General features: G+C 31.0%; 4 protein-coding genes across 4 annotated transcripts; 1 reads left to right on the top strand and 3 right to left on the bottom strand.

The window, feature by feature from the left end:
- Positions 1–5,022: 5,022 nt before the first annotated feature.
- Positions 5,023–8,549, top strand: LOC129898875 (fructokinase). The gene is made up of 4 exons (XM_055973586.1): positions 5,023–5,552; positions 6,880–7,212; positions 7,970–8,086; positions 8,244–8,549. The coding sequence occupies exons 1-4, from the start codon at positions 5,145–5,147 to the stop codon at positions 8,373–8,375; spliced, it is 990 nt and encodes a 329-aa protein (XP_055829561.1). The 5' UTR covers positions 5,023–5,144; the 3' UTR covers positions 8,376–8,549.
- Positions 8,550–9,301: 752 nt separating this feature from the next.
- Positions 9,302–12,139, bottom strand: LOC129898877 (B-box zinc finger protein 24-like). Its single transcript, XM_055973587.1, has 3 exons — positions 11,494–12,139; positions 9,922–10,230; positions 9,302–9,741 (listed from the first exon to the last, which is right to left on the bottom strand). Exons 1-3 carry the CDS (start codon positions 11,674–11,676, stop codon positions 9,532–9,534), a joined length of 702 nt encoding a protein of 233 aa, XP_055829562.1. The 5' UTR covers positions 11,677–12,139; the 3' UTR covers positions 9,302–9,531.
- A 6,055-nt stretch (positions 12,140–18,194) lies between these two features.
- On the bottom strand, positions 18,195–19,142 carry LOC129900853 (uncharacterized). Its single transcript, XM_055975932.1, has one exon. It carries the CDS (start codon positions 18,868–18,870, stop codon positions 18,352–18,354), a length of 519 nt encoding a protein of 172 aa, XP_055831907.1. The 5' UTR covers positions 18,871–19,142; the 3' UTR covers positions 18,195–18,351.
- Positions 19,143–19,420: 278 nt separating this feature from the next.
- Positions 19,421–21,620, bottom strand: LOC129900852 (uncharacterized). The gene has a single exon (XM_055975931.1). The coding sequence runs from the start codon at positions 21,613–21,615 to the stop codon at positions 19,636–19,638; it is 1,980 nt and encodes a 659-aa protein (XP_055831906.1). The 5' UTR covers positions 21,616–21,620; the 3' UTR covers positions 19,421–19,635.
- Between the last annotated feature and the right edge of the window lie 1,481 nt (positions 21,621–23,101).

Genomic DNA, 23,101 nt, shown 5'->3' with positions numbered 1-23,101 from the left:
ATGAGATCAATTCAGAGTATTTCTGAAAATCTTTTTCACGGTATTGCTGCTGTAATAACACATTAGAGGCATGGAAAGTAGTTAGTATCTTTTTCAACATGTCCTCATCATTTATAGTTTTCCCACATAATTTTAATTGTAAAGTTATTCTAAATACAGTAGAATTATACTCAATTACAGTTTTAAAATCTTGAAACTGTAAGTGCATTCACTCATAACGAGCCATTGGCAATATCGTTATCCTGAGGTGGTCATACCTCCCTTTTAAACCTTTCTACAATTCAAGTGGATCTTTCACTGACAAGTATTCAACCTCCAGGCTTTCATCTAGATAATGATGAAAGAAAATAATAGCATTTGCTTTATCCTGACTTGATGCTTTATTTCCTTCAATTATAGCATCACCAAGACCCTTAGCGATAAGGTGGATTTCAGCATCAAGTATCCATAATAAATAATTTTTGCCAGAAATATCAAGTGCCACAAACTCCAAGTTTGACAAGTTTGCATGATAAAAATTGAGATAAAAATTAATTTAGAAATAACAAAGACAACTAAAATTAAATTTTTTCAGTAAATATATCTGATATAGAAGTTAATTTTTCTAGAAAAAATTAGAGTCTCGTGCTGATAACGTGTTATAAAATAAATTAACTTGGCAAATTAAAAAGAAGAGAGTTAGTGAAGGAAAGAGAGAAAGAAAGAAAATTACAGTGTGTTTCGTATGTATCTGTGTGTTCTTTAAATTGTCAAAACAAGTCAATTTATAGCAAAGAAAAAAGAGAAAACGTATGGGGACAATGGGGAGCGGAAAGAAAAGAGAAAAAAATAAATGGGAAAAAAAAGTTATAAAGTAAAACATCCACTTGCTTCTTCCTAATAAATTACAAATTGGAAGAGGGTAGATTAACTGAATATATATCATATAATTCCTTGAAACTGATCTTATCTATCTAATATTTCTCTCGATCGAAACGTATTCGAACTTTTAGCTCCACCCCTATACATATAGGGCGATGTATTCGATAAAATGCTGATTAGAAAACTTTTGAAAGAATAGAATCCCGTAAATTTAGTGTAGACTCTATATATGTGTATAACATTTTTATTTAATTTAAAACTTGCTAAATAAATAGAGCTGAAATTAAAATATCATTGATTTTAAATTCGTCGATATCGTCAACGTGCATTTTCTTGCAAATTATGAAAACGTATAGTTGCAGTGTCAACATTTTTGAAAGAGAATTGTACATAACAATTTATTATTTAATCCCCTCAAAAAAAATGAAGTGACAAGGGGCTGTTCTGTTGGTGTCATAAGAAGACCCCATTCACCCACAAATTAAAATCACACAATATGATTCACGTGGATTAGACTCTGCGTATTAAGAGGTCATCTAGTTAGCGGATAAAGTTATTTCGAAATTATAATTATAAAATTAATTTATTTTATTTAAAATATGAGATAAAATATTATTAAGTTGAATGAGATAAAATAGGATATTGAATGAGATAAGGTGAAGTATTCAGAATTAAGATTGTAATTGAATATATATTTTGTTTGATTAAAGATGTATATTTAGTAATTATGAAATTAGTTTATCTTATTTGAAATATGAGACAAAATAATATTAAATTGGATGAGATAAGATAGGATATTAAATGAGATAAGATGAAATATTCAGAATTAAGATTATAATTAAATTTGTATTCTATTCAGTCACAAATATAAATTTATTTCAAACTAAATTTACATTTTTAATCAAATAAAATATAATTTTAGTTCCGAACTTAATACTTAAGAGATGTCATCTTATCCCACATGGCGAACGACCCTTAGTAGGATTGTTTAAAGTAATATTACTTTCCGTTCATCTTAATATATGTTTGGTTTCAAAAAACAATTATCTCATTTTATTAGTTATTTTGAAAATTCAAGATAAAATTAATTTATTTTTTTTTATCTTTAGAGATAATTGTTCTTGAAAGTCACAAACACCTCAACTATTGAGTGATAACATACAAATAAAGTAAATATTTAATAAAAAAAAATTATACCTTAAAATTTATACAGTAAAACCTCTATAAATGCATATGTTTGGGACCAAAAAAAATATTTATTTATTGAAATTATTAGTTTATCGATAAATGCATAAAATATTTATTTATCGATAAATAAATATTTTTGTTTTAGAGAGTATTTTGCAGTATGTGTCATAAGAAAGAAAAAAAATATTTGAATTAAGAATTTCAAAAGTTTAAATCTAGAAAACTAAAAAGTATAGTCTTTACATATTTATTATTTAAATCTAGTAAATCTAAATGAATTTAGTGAAGTTTAATGTTTCTAATTGTATTCATGTATATAGAATATGAAGAGATTTTATGTTAACTATAAAAGGAAAAAGCTAGATGTTTAAAAATTATAATTCAAGTATAATGCCTTCTCATCATTTAAAAGGCGCACAAAAATCATCTTTAACCAATAAAATAAGAAACGCAATATGTAAGCATAAGAAAGAGAATTTAACTATTAGCCAAAAAGATTTGCAAGCATGAGTGAAACATAACTTTTGTTGATTGACCAAACAAAAGAGTATTATTGACTGATTATATATATATATAAATTCTTGATGTATTTTAGTAATTATTATTTTATATTTTTTGTGGGTCTTTAATACTTTATTTTTAATTATTATCTAATCCATTTAGCGAAAATATTACTTTAATATAACTGATTCAAGTCGAAATCGGAAAAAAATATTCATTTAGCGAAATTATTACTTTATCGAATATTATTTTATTGAGATTTTACTGTATAAGGACTACAAATAGTAGTATTTGATATTATCCAATAAAACCCAAAACTTAACAATTTATTATTTATTAAAAGAAATATTGCATTGATACAGGTGGGGCATTATTAAATAAGATATTGAAACAAGTGGAACTAAAACTATGGGTTGATATCAGCTACCAAAACAGAATCTTTTGAAAACCACTCGAGGCCTTCATAATATTTATCACTTGATTTTGAATTAATTAACAACAATTTCCTTTTCTTGAATTTCAACTCTTATATTTTATTTGTTAGGCATTGGTGGGCGGTGCTTGAAAATTATTTTCTATCAAATAAAGAATTAAAAAAATATGGAAAATGATTTTAATAATCTAAGTTTCAGCATGGTTAAGGACATTCGATTTAGTCCATAAACCCTTAGATAGTTAGATTTATGAAGCACCAAAAAACATACTTTATCTTGCTGCACATCAATTACATTAAGTTTCATTTGTTAAACTTATCATAATTAAATTATTGAAGATTAATTATATGGAGTAATTAAATTGCATTTTGACATATTTTGTTCCTTATATTCAAATCGTTATATAATAGACTTCCAACAGAAAATAAAATAAAATAAAATGATAACTTAATAACCCTAATTAGATTACAATATATACGCTTTGAAGTTTGACTAATTTGAATTTATGTCGATTTTTTTAATTTTAGAAGTGAGTTTTTCTCTTGACAATATTCTTTTTATTTAATATAATATGTAAAAATGATGGATTTTTCTGGGTACAGTTTTTTCGTTTGTATAATGGGTTTTTACTTTTTAATGAAGTAAAACAATTTGCTCTAAATACCATGAATCTGTAAATGATTAGTATAATTCTCCACTTTTTTTTTCACATTAAAAGTTATCAAAAACACCTCTGTTTATAACAGTCTAAATCAGATATACTTTTACTAGAAATTTTAAAAAAATATTTCTATATAATTTTGACTACAAACTTTTTTAAACATAAATTAAATAAATTAGCAAACATCAAATCCTAAGCACTTTAGATTTCCTACATCAATTTTAATTTATTTTTCTAAGTTTTGTCTCTACAATATTAAAATTTGTCCCAAAATAATTATTAATTTAGGTTTCAAGATTATAATTAGTAATTAATTTGCTCTAAATACCATGAATCTGTAAATGATTAGTATAATTCTCCACTTTTTTTTTTCACATTAAAAGTTATCAAAAACACCTCTGTTTATAATAGTCTAAATCAGATATACTTTTACTAGAAATTTTAAAAAAATATTTCTATATAATTTTGACTATAAACTTTTTTAAACATAAATTAAATAAATTAGCAAACATCAAATCCTAAGCACTTTAGATTCCCTACATCAATTTTAATTTATTTTTCTAAGTTTTATCTCTACAATATTAAAATTTATCCCAAAATAATTATTAATTTAGGTTTCAAGATTATAATTAGTAATTATACTCTTAATATCAAAGAAAAACGTAGTTCTTTTTATTATTATTTAATTCTCAAAAAATATTTAGAAAATAGGAATAATTTAAATAAATTATATCATGTATTAATTATTAAAAAAGAACAATCTGATGCATCAAGCTAATTATTAAAAAAAATAGTCCTTCCGTTCCTTTTTAATTATCGTAGTTTTCTTTTTTAGAGTCAAATAATTTAAACTTTGACTAACATTTTAAGCTCTATTTTTTAATCATATTGATATAATTTTTTTTTGTAAATTATAGTAATTTTCATATAGTTATTGAATATATAATTTTTTAAATTAAAATATCGAATTAATATAATCTAATTTAACTTTAAAAAATAAATCAAACTAACTATCGAAAAATCTAAAATTAAAAAATAAAAATGAACGGAGGGAGTAAAAATCTTCGAGCCTTTTCTTTTCTCTCTCCTTTTTTTTTATTTTTAGTAGTAATTTATTAAAATATTTTTTTTCCAATAGTACTAAAATATTTCTCTAATTTTCTAAAATCTTCGTTTTTTTTTTGTGGGATATTTTTCTTGTGTTTAATCAAGTAAATAAAGGTCCTACGTTCACATAAAAGTGACGTGCCATTAAAGATTAGCCTAAAATTAAGGAATATATATGTTACATTTTATCTTTTTGGATAATTATTGCAATTTATTTTTTTTTTAAAAATCTCAGTCCGTAATTAAATAGTTTTCCTCTCCTTCTTAGAACTCGTCAACCACCTTCTATATAAAGCTCCTATAATCTTCATTTATCTTCCTCTCTCTTTCTCTCTATTATATAAACATAGATACAACAATCGGTACATATATTTTCCCTATTCATCGTCGCCATGGCATTTAACGGTAGTGCTTCTTCTTCTGGTTTGATCGTGAGTTTCGGTGAGATGTTGATCGATTTCGTTCCGACAGTCTCCGGCGTATCCCTTGCCGAGGCTCCCGGATTTTTGAAAGCTCCCGGCGGTGCACCGGCGAACGTCGCCATCGCGGTGACAAGGCTAGGAGGGAAGTCGGCGTTCGTCGGGAAACTCGGCGACGATGAGTTCGGTCACATGCTCGCCGGTATTCTCAAAACGAATGGCGTACAAGCCGACGGGATCAATTTTGACAAGGGCGCAAGGACGGCTTTGGCGTTCGTGACTCTACGCGCCGACGGAGAGCGTGAGTTTATGTTTTACAGGAATCCCAGTGCCGATATGTTGCTCACGCCCGACGAGTTGAATCTTGATCTTATTAGATCTGTAAGTTATATCGTCATTAAATCTTTTTATTTTAATTTCCCACCCAAACTCGCATTGGATTTCATGATTTGTGCGTGTTTCTCACGTGCAATTTCGTAGTTTTGTGATCTTGTTACTGATATGAACGAAGAAGCTGGTGAGTTTGTTGTTGTCTGTTTTTGACTCAACCGTAGTTTAGTTAATTAAAATAATTAATAATTGAAAAGGACGTAAAACTTATTTTTATTTTTGGTTGGGTTGGTTGGTGTCTTTTTTTGACTTTACTGTAATTTTGGTAATTAATTAATTAATAAGAATTAGACATAACATATCATTATTTACATGGTGGTAGGTGGTTATCCTGTGCCTTCTCATTTATTTGCCTAATTGGATCAATGTTTATATTATATTAGATCCAATCCGGAATAACCCTTCCGTATTATTGGTATACTGCACATCCATTTCAATATCCGGCTTTATTTTAATAGAATGAAAAAAAGTTGATGTCATGTATTTCAATTTCAAGTTAAAAAGCAAAAATGGTGTTATAAATAGCGTGTTTCCTTTATCAAATCGGCGGGGCTTTTCTAAGCAAAAGGTGATCTCTACCCACTTTTTTTATTTTTATTTTGTTTGTTTAAAGAGAGACAGCTAGAATTTTGTCAATTAGGAATTCTGTTAATAGCGGAAATTGGGGGAAAGGAAGAGTGTAAACCTTAAAGCTAGTTTATGTCTTGCATGCAGTTAAGAGGCAGCGGTAAGTGACACGGATTTTTCTTGAGAGTTGGGTGAGTGTTGTCCGTTAGCTTAGCCAAACTTTTCCTGCCTATCAGGTGTTGAAATCTCAAAGAGCTATATTTTGTCTCTTTCCCTTCATAGCATTATCACTCTTTTGTTTCCATGCGCCTATTTGTTTCTGTTCTCTTATAAATAAATAAATAAAATATACTCAGTATCTTAATGATATTTGCAACTAAACCAAATTGATTTGTTTATTTCTATGAGACAATGATAAAATTTGGGTATAGTAATTTAAAAGTCATTGTCACATTTTACTGCGACAGATGAATAATGCATAGATGGGGCCAAAAGGACTCATGAAAGTCAAAAAGTGTATAATGACGATATTTACTAGGAGGAATAATATAGTGTGTATCATCCGAGATCTTAGAGCAAAGAGTGCACCCAATGTTACCAAAAGGGTAGGTGGGAAGTACAGTTAAATTCATGTCAGGTGTCATTATCATAGTGTCATTAATTGTTACACATTTAATTATTCAAACTAATTAATTTGTGTTAATTTTCGTTTTGATTAATATAGGTTATTGTTTGTGTGATTTGTGTATAGGCTAAGGTGTTCCACTACGGATCAATTAGTTTGATCGTGGAGCCATGTAGATCAGCACATTTGAAGGCAATGGAAGTAGCAAAGGAGGCAGGGGCATTGCTCTCTTATGACCCAAACCTCCGTTTGCCACTTTGGCCTTCGGAAGAGGAGGCGAGGAAGCAAATCAAGAGTATCTGGAACTATGCTGATCTGATCAAGGTCAGTGATGTGGAGCTCGAATTCCTCACTGGAAGTAACAAGATTGATGATGAGTCTGCCATGTCCTTATGGCATCCTAATTTGAAGCTCCTCTTGGTCACCCTTGGTGAGAAGGGTTGCAATTACTACACCAAGGTATATCTTTCTTTTATCAGGTGCTTAAACCAAGGTGTATTTTTCGTTATTTTATTTGATTGCTTGTTGTTGAGTTTTCTAGTAGATAGCTGTAAAGTGGTAAGAAGGAGTGGTAGGTAAGAACCATTGTTGTTTAATTTGTAATTAAAGTCATATAAAGTAGGCCAAGGAGGACCTACAGCGCTTTAGTACATAATTGGGTGTGCATATTTTTTATTTCTTCCACGCCCAAAGGTTATGACATAATAAAAAGTATTCTTTACTTTTCGCCGTACTGCTAATTTAAATTGTCCCCTCATGGCCAATACGGGTGCTTATCTTTTTAATTAGAATATGTGATTTCAATGTTAATTGTTTAATAGAGAGACTTGGAGTAGGCCATACTTTTATTGGGTAGGGCCTGAAGTTGAAATTGAAATATACCCATTTGGTGACTTTCGGGGTCGCCCTCACTAAACCAATTGAGATCAAGTTTCTCCCGCTCTCATACACAACGTAATGTCGATGCTTTCTTCCTTGATTGTTGGGACTCAAATGCCAAAACAGGGAAGAAGACATGGTATCTATAATCAAATGAAAGTAGAGTTGATTGATTTCTAAAATTTCTTTGTAGGATATGCTCAGCAAGCAACAACAATAGCTTAGTGACTTGTACCTTGGCAAATATTTCTCTAAAATAAAAATACTTTTTGAGAGAAAGTTGTGTGTAATTAGTTTTGATAATTTGATCTCTGACTTGTTCTTTTTTGGGGTGTAGAAATTCCATGGAAGCGTTGGGGCATTCCATGTGAAGACTGTTGACACCACTGGAGCTGGTGATTCTTTTGTTGGTGCCCTTCTAACTAAGATTGTTGATGACCAAGCCATTCTTGAGGTAAAATAATAGTAGTAATATAATTTCTTACCCTCTAATTAAGCGTCCGAAGATTCGATCATTTTTTATTTTTTATGATGTCTCTTGCACCGCCCTTTCCACCGCCCTTTCCATGTTATAAACAAATAACTTGGACTAATTTGTGGAAATAATGCAGGATGAAGCAAGGTTGAAGGAAGTACTAAGGTTTGCATGTGCATGTGGAGCCATCACAACCACCAAGAAAGGAGCAATCCCAGCTCTGCCTACTGAATCTGAAGCCCTCACTTTGCTCAAGGGAGGAGCATAGAAAGATTCTTTTCATTTTATTTTTTTCATCTCCCATATATTTCGTCCCTTCATGAGATTTTTCTTTCAAGCTAGTAGCAGCCTTTCTATTTTCAGTTTTGGGGTTTCGGATTTTAATGTTTTCTTGTGATGACTGTGCATAAAGGCACTTAATAAACTAAGCTTTGTTCCTAAAGATTTGTCCGTGCATCTTTAATTCTCCTTTCACATCATTATGTATTTCATTATTCACCCGATGGGTACACGAAAGCTACGAACCATGCCTGTCTGTTTGAGGTGTTCCTTTTGCGTTAGTTGCCTCTTGTAGGCTGCCTTTGCGTCCTATTCTGCCCATTAATTGGTTCATTCTCTGTTGGAGCGAATTGGCCCATTTATTCTGGAATAATCTTGCCTGTATATCAGTTCATCTTCATCAAAGGCCAAGATCTCCATAAATTCAATTATTTTGCCTCTCTTTGCTTCTGAGGCAGTTTCAACTTGCTTTCATCAAATCCCAGTAAAGTTGGGAATTTTGCCTAAAGAGTGAATGAATTATGTAGCATCTTAAGCTGCAGTAATTGATGAAGGATTGCCACAAGTTTTCGGGAAAACTGGTAAGTTGCCTAAATTTGGCATAAATCTTCTATAAATTAATAACTATTACACAACTACAGATAGGGGAGTTGTCCCGAAAAGAAGGTTTAACCAGCTCAAAGAAAGAGAGAAACTTGAACCTTTAAATTTAATTCAACTTCAGAAATTTTTTATTTTAAAAAAAAAACTTCAGAAATGTTAAATGTCATGGTATTAATTTTCCCCATAATGGAAAACACAATGCGTTGTGTTCCAATCACTCAGGTCTAGCAATATGCATAACATGTCTAAGAATCCCTATGTGTAGACTTTAAGAATAAGAGACTGATGCAACCCTACCAGAGAGGTAAAAAGTAAACAAGATTAAAGGATATCTTAAGCAAAACAGTGTTTTCTCTACTTACTGAACATATATGTTGACAATACGAGTGCACTGCGAAAGTAAGCAAAGATTAAGATTATCTTAAGCAGAATAATATTTCTTCTACTTTACTGAACATATCTGTTGACAGTATTGAGTGCACTGATTAAGTACTACATGCAAGCACACAAACGTTTAACTAGGAACTTCTTGAGGTTGCAGTTCAACCAAGATCTGGGACGGTAAAATACTCATCTTCATCTGGGATTTCAATTCTGGGCTTCTTGTAAGGCATGTGATATTTGGTTGGCCTGTAATTATTTGTATTGCTCGACTGAGGTACTGATAGCTCGGGTACTTCAGCTGCTGTTTGTTCACCAAAGAGATCAATGTCTCCCAACCACTCAAATTCACCAAGCTCAAGTAGCTCCTTCTGTATAGGTTGAAACAATCAGTATAGGTTATTCATTACAAATTAGATGAATAGACAATGACACAGTAAATACTGAATCAAGGGTCACCACAATTTCACAGATTAGACTGAACCCCAGCCACCCAAGTGGTAGAAAATATAGGGTACTTGCAAAATGTAAAAGGAATAAGTTTGTTTTACCTTGTCACTCGACTCATAATCTGGAAATCCTAGTAAATCATCAACAGGCCAAGATGGTGATGTGATACCGGACAATTGCTGTGGAGGCATTTTTAAGCCAACTTGATGGGAATTCTGTTGAGGTGGTTGTGGCTCCAGCTGGGTTTTTACAGCATCCTTATTGCAGCTTGAGCTCAAGGCTACACGGATCCCAGTGGCTAAGAAGCGTTGGTGGTTTTTAGCAAGGCTGCTGGCTGAATGAATTGCTTCGTCACAGTCTTTGCAAAAGAGAGCTCTATCCTCAACACAGAAGATGAAAGCTGTTTTATCCTGCATACATGTTAGTTCAAGTTAAATTTAAGCAATAATGAAGTATCCCAACGAAAGACAGAAAATTTCGGGAAAAGAACATTGATCTTTTACTTTCAATCTTTTTTTTCCCCAGTATGTTTTATCCCTTTTTGGCAGGTATAACCATGTTCAGAAAAATCACTTTTAATTCTTGCTTCTCAACGCTTTCCAAATTAGAATTATCACTTGACTTACATATGCATATAACTATTCAACTATAAGGTATAACTAGACATCTGCAATAATATAAACATGCAATTTCATTTGAGGTTTCCAGTCCTTAAAAGGGTTGACAGCACCATAGGTCACCCTGCCAACAGATTTTTATTTTCAGTTTGCTCTTACTTCCAGAAAATAGAACAATTGAAAACAAGATCTTTTTTTTTACTTAATAAAAGAAACCTTTTGTTCCAATTTCGAAACTCAGAGGTTAACAAATCCGCTCATCTAATTTTCCCTCTGATATTCAAAACATAAACTACCACATAGCCATGAAATCATTTCACTATGCGCAATCTACACCTATAACTCTTTTCTTGTTTGTGATACATATGGGTTATGACATGAGCATGGTCTGGTAAGCCTCCATCCCTCCCTCTCAATGTCGGAGAGAGGAATTTGGCAAAGGGTGTGCAAAATTGAATATACACTCATAATAGCTAATATTTAACCTCTGTATGCCATATAATTTTCCAGTGAAGGGTGCGCATTGGACCGCTCTTAATCCCTAATGTGGCTCCGCCCATTCTCCCTCTCTCGCCTTTATCTTTTGCTAGGAAAGCAAGAACTTCATTATCGTACTCCCTCTGCTTCATTTTGCATCTTAGGTTGACTGACCAAGAAGTTTAAGAAAGAGCCAGAGACTTTTGAATCAAGTGGTCTTTAATCTAAAGATCAACATTACACCCTTTGAATACTATGGCCATAAAACATGTCACATGTTGGAAATTAAAGCGCAGGAACTAAAACAGGAAGGAAGACACACAAATTGAAACAGAGGGAGTAATAAATACTGAACATATAAGTGCAAAATTAACTGTATGTGAAATGGGAATAGTTGTAACAAATCTTACCAGTTCCTATTATAATAATATAAGCAGTGTCTAATCAATAGGAACATGACAAGTTAACTTTTCATTAATCAAGGACCAACACAACTATATGATTGAAATATTAGTAATACAATCTAAACTAAAACAGATTATTCCATGAACAGGGCAACAAAAAAAAAGGTTCCCTTACTTGGCAAATATCACAAGGAGGAAGCTTGTTGGAGAGGCACTGAAGATGAAGCCTTTGGTGCTTGCTTGCCAATTTATTAGCAGCATGAACTTCAATATCACATTTTGCACACAAAGCAGCCTCATCAGCACAGCAAATCACAGTAGCTTGAGCTTTCTCACACACATCACACTGGATCTTCATCTTTATTACTCAACTCTGATTTAAGACATACCCTTTTGAGTTTCACCCAAGAAAAAGAGGAAAAATAGTGTCTTGAAGCTTTTTGGTGAGAGAACTTAACTTTTCAAGATTTAAAAAATACCCTGGTATGCTAAAAGGGTCGATTCAGACTAAAAACCAAAACTTTATGCCTGCAGAAATCAAGAAAACCCAAAGCAGGTAACTAGTCCAAATAATCAAAAAGAAAACTTGGAATGACAAACAGAAAAATCTGGTCTTTGTATTGAGAGAAGTGGGGAAAATGGGTGGAGAAAGAAGAAGAAGAAAGGAAAGAAAGGTAAATATAGACAATAAAATGAGTGGAAGAGGGGGGGGGTTGTGTGGATAAGGGAATAGATTTGAGTATAAAATACTTGATGAGTGTTGAGACAGCACATTATTAGCAGGCTCCACTTTCTCACCTCTTGTGTGGCTATTGGATTGCTGTTAATATTAGTGGATACAAATATTTGAGCCTTATTTATTCCTACTCTCCCTTCGGTGTTGGTGGGAGTTGAAATGCCGGATTCACACGCATCTACTTCAATATATTAATGATATTTTAAGAGTAGGAAGCGGATACATCGGAGTTTATGAATTTGAGATGCTGTTTAATTTACTGATAATTGGAGTGAGGTGATAAAGAATATGTTATTAAGGTTTAAAAATAAGTTTTATAGAGGGGCTGTTAAATTGATGTGTTGTATGGGATGGAGTATTAATAAGTTAAAAGTCGCACACTTATGTTACGTGAAATGGAGTATTGATCGGTTAAAATTTATATATTCTGAAGATGAAGGTAGCAGATATGGAGATATTTAGACGAATGTATAGACATATTAGGAGAGACAAGATTAAAAGTTATGATATACGGGTAGAGCTGTATTCAGAATTTCAAAATGATAGGTACACTTTTATTACGAAAAAATGAATTTAACATATAGATTTTATGATTTAACATTTAGGTTATCATCACTAAAAATCGTTAAAATTTTAAAATTATAGGTTCAAAATCAATTCTTATTTATTCAAAAAGTGTGTGTATAGATATACGTGCTAAAAAAATTAAAAAATTTCTATGTGACAAACTTGAAAATTTTGAAAGACTGAAGCAATAGTAATTAAAACATCAAAAGTGCTACCAATAACTATTTGGAGATGTGTTATCTTATTTTAAAAAGAAAAATAAAATAAGATAGATATAAGATTCAAATTTCTAGCCTCACTTGCAGAGGTGCACTCAAGCATCATCACATTATATGATACTTCGAGTGCGAGTTCACATATTTATATTTTAGGATTTTAAAAAAATAATATAACACTACTATATATGATCTTGGAATGGGAGTATGGGTTCACGTGAACTCGATGAACCCTTCTGCATACACCCCTGTATACGGGGCAAGTGATACTAGCCTTCACAGTGTGCGAGAAGTGAGAAACGAAACTAAAATGGTTTAGACACGTGAAAAGAAGGAACATTGGCGCCTCGATAAGAATGTAAGAGGTTGACAATGAAAGGTTCAAGGAGAAGTAAAGGTAAATCGAACAGAGTTAGAAAATGTAATTAACAGGACATAACATATTTTAAATGGGTCAAAATTATTTCCCCCCTTTTATCCTAATTAATTTCCAAAATGCCTATTTTACTATTTGTATTATCAATCTTTGTCTTTTTTTTTTACTTCTTTAAAATCATAATTTTTTATTTTTTATTCTAGGTAACACATTTTCTATTAAAAAAATTATATTTTCTATTCAAAAAACTAAAGTAAAAAAATCCTAATTGAATATATAAATTATTGACGTTCTATAATGAAATAATTGAGTAGATTAAAAAGTGAATATTTTAATAATAATCAAAATCCTAATGTATACTATTTATCTTTCTTAATCTAAGTATTTATAGATTTTTATTTAAGCACATTAAAATTATAAGTAGAACAATTTTTTTTATCAGTTTGTCATTAAAATTTATGTTATTATTTATGATTATTATTTTAATATTACATGCATTTAATATGTTAATATATATAAATGCATGTTTCAATTCTCTCTTATTCTTAAATGTCTGAATAGATAAACGATTTTTATTTGTTAATAATGAAGTATTTTTTAAATTAAAAAATAAAAAATTACTTCCAATAATAGATAATCTTTTAATTTTTTTTATAAGATATATCTTTATTTTTATTAATATTTTTGTATTATTTTTGAAATTATTTAAAATCTATTATATTACTTATTATTTTTATTTATATAAATAGACGATGGAAGATAGAATTATAAATAATAGAGTATGACGATCAAAGATTTAGTGATGGGAGTATGAGTGTACCATCAATTCGACTTAGCTAGATATGCTGAAATTTATATGATATAGAGGAAATAAAAAAATATTTTCAGCCCATAAAATTTATTGTGTATACTCGAAAAATTTAACCCTTCTCCATATTATATCTGAGGTGTATGAATTAATTTCTCTCAAAATATTATGTTACCTGAAGTTGAATACAATTACAAATCACACAAAAACAATTTTTATTCATATGAAAATATACTGAAGTAGTATAAAAATTCGATGATGAAAATTGAGGCAATACCTCTATATTTATAGCTGCAATTTGAAGTTCAAATAGCGTGAGAAATGACTGCTCGAAATGATGTATTTATGTAAAGACCATGTGTCTTTTCAAAAGGAAAAATAAAATTTGTCAGAATTCTAAATTTTATTTCTACAAAATTAACTGAAGTCGATCGAGTAAGTGACGGTAGCACAAAACTTATTGTTTTTTTTAATCTTTTAAAAGCTAGCAGATGTATTTTTATATATAAATTCAAAAGCTCTTCTCCTTTTTCTTGCAAAAGGAATTTTATTCAATTTTGTTTAATTTTCATTTTCCTTTATTTTTTTTCCTTTTATTTTTTATTCACACCAAACAATAAATTGAGACGGTGGGAGTTCAAATTATTGTGAAATGTGTACCGTTGAATTGGGAAAAGTTGGTCCCCTCATAGTGATGAGTTGTACGTTGCTGGATTAAAGTACTTAGTACATGGCTAACAACGGTCAAGATCATTCTTGAATTATTGTTTTTCATGGTCCAGATGATCCAAATTGTGTGGTTGCAAATCATCCTACACAAATATTATCTTCTGCATTATTAATCGAGATCCTTCTAACCCCTCTATTGATTCCACATGTTTAATTGCCATGAAAAGACCATACAAATTCAATTATGAATATTTTCAATACTCTTTCTTACCGATATTTGATTGAATGCCGAGTTTAAGTTACTATTTGGCTTCAAATATTCTTAACAAATAATTTTTGAGTGATGAAATTTCATCATGTATTTGATCACAATTTTTTTTCAAAAATATTTGATTATTTCAAAAATATTATTTTGTATTCGTAAGTTCTAAAAATTATTTAAAATACTCATAAATTTGCATTATCATTTTATAATGAATATGTTCCGTTAAAAAATATATCTTATAACATAATTGATAGCAATCAACAACAACAAAATAACAATATGAGCAAGAGCAATATTTTAATCGAATTAAAAATAATTTATTTTTTCCTCAATCTTATCACTTAAACTATTCTTTTCCGAAGGAGATAATAACAAATTATTCTTTTATAAAATCTTCACACATTTTACGAATAATCTCTTCCCAAAAATAAACGATGAGAGTTTTTATAAAATATAAAAGTTTGAGATAATTTTTAAATTTTTAATTTTAAACTCATGCTATTTTTCTTATTTTTTTGGGGGGTAAAGAACAACTCATGCTATTAATGTAAGCAAACACTTGAGGCAATTTTTTAATAATAAACACCTAATTATGTTTGTCTTTTTTTGGAAGCAAACCACTCCGCATTCTATCACGTGACTTTCGTTTTCACAAAATGCATTCTGATCGTTTAAATATCTCTACGTGATAATGAATGTAGATTAAGAATACTAATCATCTAATCAAAACTAAACATGAATATTCTACTTGCTTTCAGTCTCTTATCAAGGTGTTACAATAGTCAATAATCTAATACAGTGGCGAAGCTAGAGTTCAACATATAAAAGAAATAAGTCGAAAAATAAAGCAAAAAGGAAAAAAAATTTAACTTTAACCCACTAAATTTAACTGTCTTGTCATATTGCATATAACGTTTCTTCCTACTTTTACCTTGCTCCATTGAGTCTTTTTAAAAAAAAATTATGATTTTTTTCTTTTATTTTGTAGTTTTCTATTTTATTTATTTTTTTAAAAAATAGTGTTCGTACAATCATATGTTACTTTAAAAATTATCAAAATTCTTTAAAAATCTGTAGAAATTGAGTTACTAATATTATAATGCATATTAAAAAGTTAAATAAATGGCATCGCCGATTTTTAGCTCATTTATTCAATTTATAAGGTTTTTCATTTGTAAAAAATAAAAGACAAGCGATAAAAAAATAAAATAAGTTTAGTTTACATTTCTCTGAAAAAATAAGAATGCGATATCATGAATATTCATGTCTTTTAAATTTCTTCGCTCGATCAAATTTAATTTACCTTATCTTAAAAAATATTTTTTCTATATCAATTTCATGTTAAGAACAATTCATATATTTTTAAAGAGTTTCTTTGAATTAGTATATAAAAAGAGAATTACATAAATAAAATGAGCAATAAAAACAAGAAGGATAAAATACAAAAATGAAAATAATGTGCCTAATACATTTAAACAAATGAAAATTGGAAAGTAGAAATAGTATAAAAATAAAAATAATGAAAAAAAACAACAAACCTCTCTATTGAGCTCAATTGCTTTTCATTGGATTGAGATTTTGAGTCCAAATGTTGAGCTCATATTAGCTTTGCTATTAGATTTTCCAAGAAAAAAAAAGGAGGAAAAAGTTGTTGCTTAGAATGGAACCCAGCAATTGCTGAACCCCTTAGCCATGAAGTTAAGCTCGTTGTTTGTGTTAATGGGGTTTATTTTAATATATATACTAATAGAAATAAAATTTGACCCTATATATATATAGTGTAATTTTACGTGTCAAAATCATGATCTTTGCAATTTGATTGAGTAAATCTTCCTAGACTTAGTACATGCTTCAGACAATTTTAATTCTTCTGAAATTTTATTATCAAGTGAACCATAAAAGTAAGTTGTAATTACATCTATTAGATGTATCTCAAGATTTTTATGTACAGCAAAACTAATGAGATATTGAAAAGTTATTTAATCCATAACAGGTGAATATGTTTCTTCATAGTTAACCCCAGATCTTTGAGTGAATTCTTATGTAACAAAGCGTGCATTGTATCTTACAATTTCATTTCTCTCATTTCTATGACACATACTTTCTGAATTTTTCTTAGATATAACATCTTGCTGTTCTCTCTTCTTTTTATATTGCTGATCATTTCTCGGTGCCATCGGAGCATCACGATTATAATTTCTTCTTCGATCATGATCACGACTGGGGCCATGACTTCTTTCTCGTTGGTTATAATTTGCTTGATTCACTTCAGGATATGACAAAAAAACAACGGATCGACTATCATAATTTTTCATTAACAGTTCGTTATGACATTCAGCAATAAGAAGGTGAGAAAGTAATTCAAAATATTTCTCAAAACCTTTTTCGCGATATTATTGTTGCAGGAGCATATTTGCGGGTGAAAATGTGGAGTATGTTTTTTCAAGTTTGTCTTGTTCAGTGATTTCTTCTCCGCATAAATTTAACCGTGCTATAATTCTAAACAAGACAAAATTATATTAAATTATATTTTTAAAATTCATTAATCTCAAATTGAGGCAATCATGACGTGCTTGTGGAAGAATGACCAACTTTAGGTGGTCATATATTTCTTTTAGATTTCTCCACAGTTTAAGAAGGTCTTTTAATGTGAAGTACTATAATTTTTACCCTCGTCAAGATGGTGACAGAGAAATATCATGATTTTGACACGGTCTTGCCTAGATGACATATTGTCATCTTTGATGGTATCTGTCAGACCCATCGATTCTAGGTGTTATATTGCCATCTTTGATGGTGTCTGTCAGATCCATCGATTCTAGGTGTATTTCAACATCTAGTGACAATGATGAGTAGCCTTTTTCAGATATATCAAGAGCAACAAATTCAAAATTAGATATATTAGACATTTTAAATAAATAATTTTTTTACCCTTTTATTGCCTTCTATAAAAATAGCTCAAAGTGATGAAGACTTGTGCTGGTTATAAAACAAACAAACTTTAGATATTATGAAACTAAATTAGTAATCATTTAAGAAAGTAAGAGGGAAAGAGAAAGAGAGATAATTGACAAAGATAAAGAGACAGATAACTGTTTGTGTTTTTTGTGTATTTTTTTCATTTTTTGACATGGTTATTTATAGTTAAATTTACAAGATTAAAAAATGAATAATTGAATAGGAAAAAAAGTAATTAATTGGGTTAGATGAATTTTTTTTTAATTGAATTAAGGAAAAAGGTTGAATGGGCCTCCATCATATTTATTACGCGACATAAACAAATTTATTAACAAAACTTATTTATGTACTGTACTCTTCATGAAAGAGTAGTTTTTTAATCATAAAAAGTAAAAAAAAGAACTTTTATTCACTTTTGTAAATGAAAAACATACGCTGCTCAAGCCAAGCTGACGTATACCGAAGTTGCAACACCGAGCGCGTAAGCACCAATCGCTGCCGCAATCAATTCTTTCCCAGGCTTTACCACTGCACCAACACCAGCAATCCCCAAAGCACCTACCGGAACTCGCTTCAACAGCTCTTTCCCTGCACACGAAACGACAGCGTCTGCAAATACCTCCACTGAAAACTCCTTAAACTCGTTGTTCCCAAGCACAATTTCACTCTCCTTCTCCCTTTCCTTTACGCCGGATCGGCGCGTTGACACGATTATGAAGGCTTTATCCACTTGTAATCGGGTCGGAGGTGATTTGACCCAGTTGGTTATGAGAGGGACGGAGGAATAGAGAGAAGCGTGGAGGCGTTCGGTGGCGGAGAAAAGCTGGTGGGGTTTGACTCCGGCGAAGGCGTGTTGAGATAGGGAGAGACAATCATTGTAGACTGAGTCACATGCCGAGTTGAACTCGGATGAATTTTGGAGTGAGTTGCTAACTCGCTTAGAAGCTGAGAGCCCCATTACTGTAAAGCTAATTTCTTACTTTTCTGTGTTTTCTCTTCTCTGTCTCAGATAATATTATTTGACCCGGAATATTTATGGGTCAGATGCAACCATATCCGGCCCATATAGAGGAGATTCATAGCCGGGGTAAGTGCACTGTGCACATATATAATCGATTTTAAGATATAGCCAAAAGGTTTCAATCTTTTGCAACTTTAAGCGCTTTAAAATAATTTCATAGGTGCGACTTGCGAGTATGAAGTTTTTTCACGTTTGAAGTTTGGCTAGTCAAAAGCTAATTTCAGATAATTTGAAATCAAGTAAACTTTGATATTATATATATGAAATTTGATTTTGTCAAATCTAACTTTAAATTCAAACAAATGATATATCTATTTTACCGTACTGAACTTTTACAAGGTTATAACATTATTGACAAGAGAAAATTGGGTTCAGGCATCGCGTCATGTCCCTCAAAATATCTTTCTTCCTCTAGCACAAAATATCAAAAATACATTAATAAAAATCAATATATAACTTGATCACATCATTCTGAAACTTGTTAAAATTGACACAAAAAGACCAAAGGGAATATCATTTTCTAATAGTAACCATCGCACTACACACTGAATAAAACCACATGACTTCACACAAGAAAGGGAAAGTAAGGATGGGATTTATTTTTCTATAATTCCTACCTTACTATTCCTAAAACGGAAACAAATCATTTTTACAATTAAAATCAAATTAAAGCTTAATTAAAAGGCATAAAGACATTCTATTTTATGCATGTACATCATGTCTAACCCAAACAAGATCAGCTTGTGACATCCAATGACAAGCCTCTCCTTTTCCAGGTGAAAAATTCAACATTTTGAAAGCTGGATGATCAGCTGGCCATGAAGAAGTATCCATATGACAAACAACTAAAGCTGTATTAACATGGGCATTAGTGTTTAAATCAACTAAGTCCACAGCATAAATATTAGTTGAAGATAGCAAATGGCAAAAATAAGTAGCAAAAGGAAGGAAAATCTCATGGCATGAGACACTCTTTTGGGAATTGATTTTATGAAATTTCTCAATTTTAAGTTTCTCTCCTGACCCCTGTTTGCTTTTTGTTGTCAATGCAATTAGCTGGTTTTGTTTCAAGATAGTCTTTGAGAACTCTATCATTTCTTCTAAAGATTTTGCACATTTTTTAACTTCTCCTTTTAGAGTAGGTGCATTGCAATTGAGGATGGTAGTTTGTGTGGTATCTTTTGTGAATGGTGAAGAGAAAGTTTGAGGGAATAAATGTTGGAGGTGATTTGAGTTTATGGAGATCTTTGAGGCAATTTGAGAAGGAAGAAATGAGCGGTGAGGGAAGGGGTTCTCTAAGTTGTCAAGATGGATTGTGTTTCCAGGTTTGAGGATAGAGACTCTGAAGAATGAGACTTCTCCGAGGTGATGATTAGAGTGTGAATTAGTTGCATAAACTTTGGCTTGATCAGGGATTCTAGTTGTATAGACCTTAGCTTGATCCGGAATTCTGGTCGAGTAGATTACCTTAGAAGCTAGATCGGGGATTTTGGTTGTGTAGACCTTAGCTTGATTAGGAATTTTCGAGGGATAAACTTTGGTTTGATTTGGGAGTTTGGAAGCATAGACTTTAGCTTGATCGGGGATTCTGGTTGTGTAGATTGCCTTAAAAGCTAGATCGGGGATTTTGGTTGTGTATACCTTAGCTTGATTAGGAATTTTCGAGGGATAAACTTTGGCTTGATTTGGGAGTTTGGAAGCATAGACTTTAGCTTGCTCGGGGATTCTGGTTGTGTATATTACCTTAGAAGCTAGAACGGGGATTTTGGTTGTGTATACCTTAGCTTGATCAGGAATTTTCGAGGGATAAACTTTGGCTTGATTTGGGAGTTTGGAAGCATAGACTTTAGCTTGATCGGGGATTCTGGTTGTGTAGATTGCCTTAAAAGCTAGATTGGGGATTTTGGTTGTGTATACCTTAGCTTGATTAGGAATTTTCGAGGGATAAACTTTGGCTTGATTTGGGAGTTTGGAAGCATAGACTTTAGCTTGATCGGGGATTCTGGTTGTGTATATTACCTTAGAAGCTAGAACGGGGATTTTGGTTGTGTATACCTTAGCTTGATCAGGAATTTTCGAGGGATAAACTTTGGCTTGATTTGGGAGTTTGGAAGCATAGACTTTAGCTTGATCGGGGATTCTGGTTGTGTAGATTACCTTAGAAGCTAGATCGGAGATTTTGGTTGTGTATACTTTAGCTTGATTGGAAATTTTCGAGGGATAAACTTTGGCTTGATTTGGGAGTTTGGAAGCATTGACTTTAGCTTGATCGGGGATTCTGGTTGTGTATACCTTAGCTTGATCAGGAATTTTTGAGGGATAAACTTTGGCTTGATTTGGGAGTTTGAAAGCATAGACTTTAGCTTGATCAGGGATTTTGGATGTTTTGAATCCAGCAAGAAGGGCGTTAGACTCAGAAGTACAAAATATATCAGCAACCAAGCAACTTTGGACATCAAAAGAGAATGTCTTTTTGGACACTAATGAAATGTAATATTCAGAGTCAATCTTGTTCATTGGAGACAATTTAGAAACAAGAGCTTGAGGCATTTCATTGACAACATTTTCTTTCCAAAACTTGAGCTGATTAGAACCTACATATGGTATAGAATTACAAGTAGAAGAAGCAAATAAAGACAAGACACTTAACAAGGAAAACACGAACCAATATGAAGTAGCCATTTTTTTTTGGGGGGGGGGGGGGAGACTTGAATTAGTGTTTCTTGAGATTTTTTACCTCAAGAAACTTCCTTATTTATAATGGAAAAATCCCAGACATTTTGATATTAATTACATTTTTATAATCATAAAGCTCTTGAAATTATGCAAACTATACACAATTAGTTCTACGATAGTCGGACAGATTTACTATTTATTTTTTTAGCCTGTATACATGGATTATATACTGATTATACATGACCATACACATATTATATATGGATTATAGATATAATATATATCTGCCGGCTATTTTTAATTTAATCAGTGGATGGACGACTATTTAGATTAATTTTTCTGATTCTTTTAATGGATTTTGATACCAATCGTATTTCTACCTTTTACTTTTAGATTGAGACAAGGCAATGGTGATGTTTGCTGCTGTTTGCATTAGCTAAAAAGAGAAGATGGTGATTAAACACTGTTGAAAAAACAACGCATTATTTAGAGATACATTTTTGTTACCAACTTGAAAATGATTTAGTTAAAAGTCAATAGTGGATTATCCGTAAGACATGATAAAAAGCAGAAAGAAAAAAATATTATAATAAAAGCAAAGTTACACGTCATCCACCTTAATCAAAGGTCTCAAATTCAAGCCTTTGAAAATTCAAAATAATTATTTCAGAGGTCGCCTTCAGAAATGAATCTTGTAATGCGTGAATTCAAATTTAATCGTAATTCAATATGAATATCAAATAACGAATAAAAAACAAAAATAAAATAAAAATGGAAGTGTTTCCACTAACAAATTAAAGAGACATTTGGTACTTTTCTTCCGTGTGAACTGTGATGCATAAACAAGAATTCTAAGAGAACCAAAAGAAGGAGAATTCAATCTTGTATATAGTTACTGTTGGTATAAAAATAATAATTGTACTTCGTATCACTCGAAACATATTTATATAGTTAATTCCCCTTAAAAAATATGATTTAATTTATAATATTGAAAAAAGATCAACTATGTGCTACGATAAATAAAAATGATGTAATAACAGAAGATTTCCTTACAAACCAACATTAGTTGTGGTTCAATGATGGAACTGCTTTATTCTTAATCAGAAGTATTGGGTTCGAGGCTCCACTGGCTCTGGACAACAGATGAAAAATCAAAAAAAAAAAAGATTTCCTTACACGATCGATTTATATGAGTAAACTTTAAAATGCACATATAGATATGGCTTATCCAATAATGTTCTTTTTTCACCTTTAAAATGCACATAGAGATAGGGCTTATCCAATAATGTTCTTTTTTCACTCAAAATATCACCACTTGTACAGTGGTATTAATATAGCTAAAGCTAGAAATAGAAAAGCACAAAGAATGAAATTTATAGGCTTATTAGTCCCATAAAAAAAAATAAAAAATAATAAAAAAAATAGGCTTATTAGCATTTTTGTTTACATCATGGGTCAGTGAAGATAAGCTTCTTGCCTATTTGTTAATGGT

This window comes from Solanum dulcamara, chromosome 8 (genome assembly GCF_947179165.1).
Source record: "Solanum dulcamara chromosome 8, daSolDulc1.2, whole genome shotgun sequence".
Classification (NCBI taxonomy): domain Eukaryota; kingdom Viridiplantae; phylum Streptophyta; class Magnoliopsida; order Solanales; family Solanaceae; genus Solanum; species Solanum dulcamara.
The sequence above is the reverse complement of the archived record's forward strand: the minus strand, read 5'-3'. Positions and strand labels throughout refer to the sequence as shown.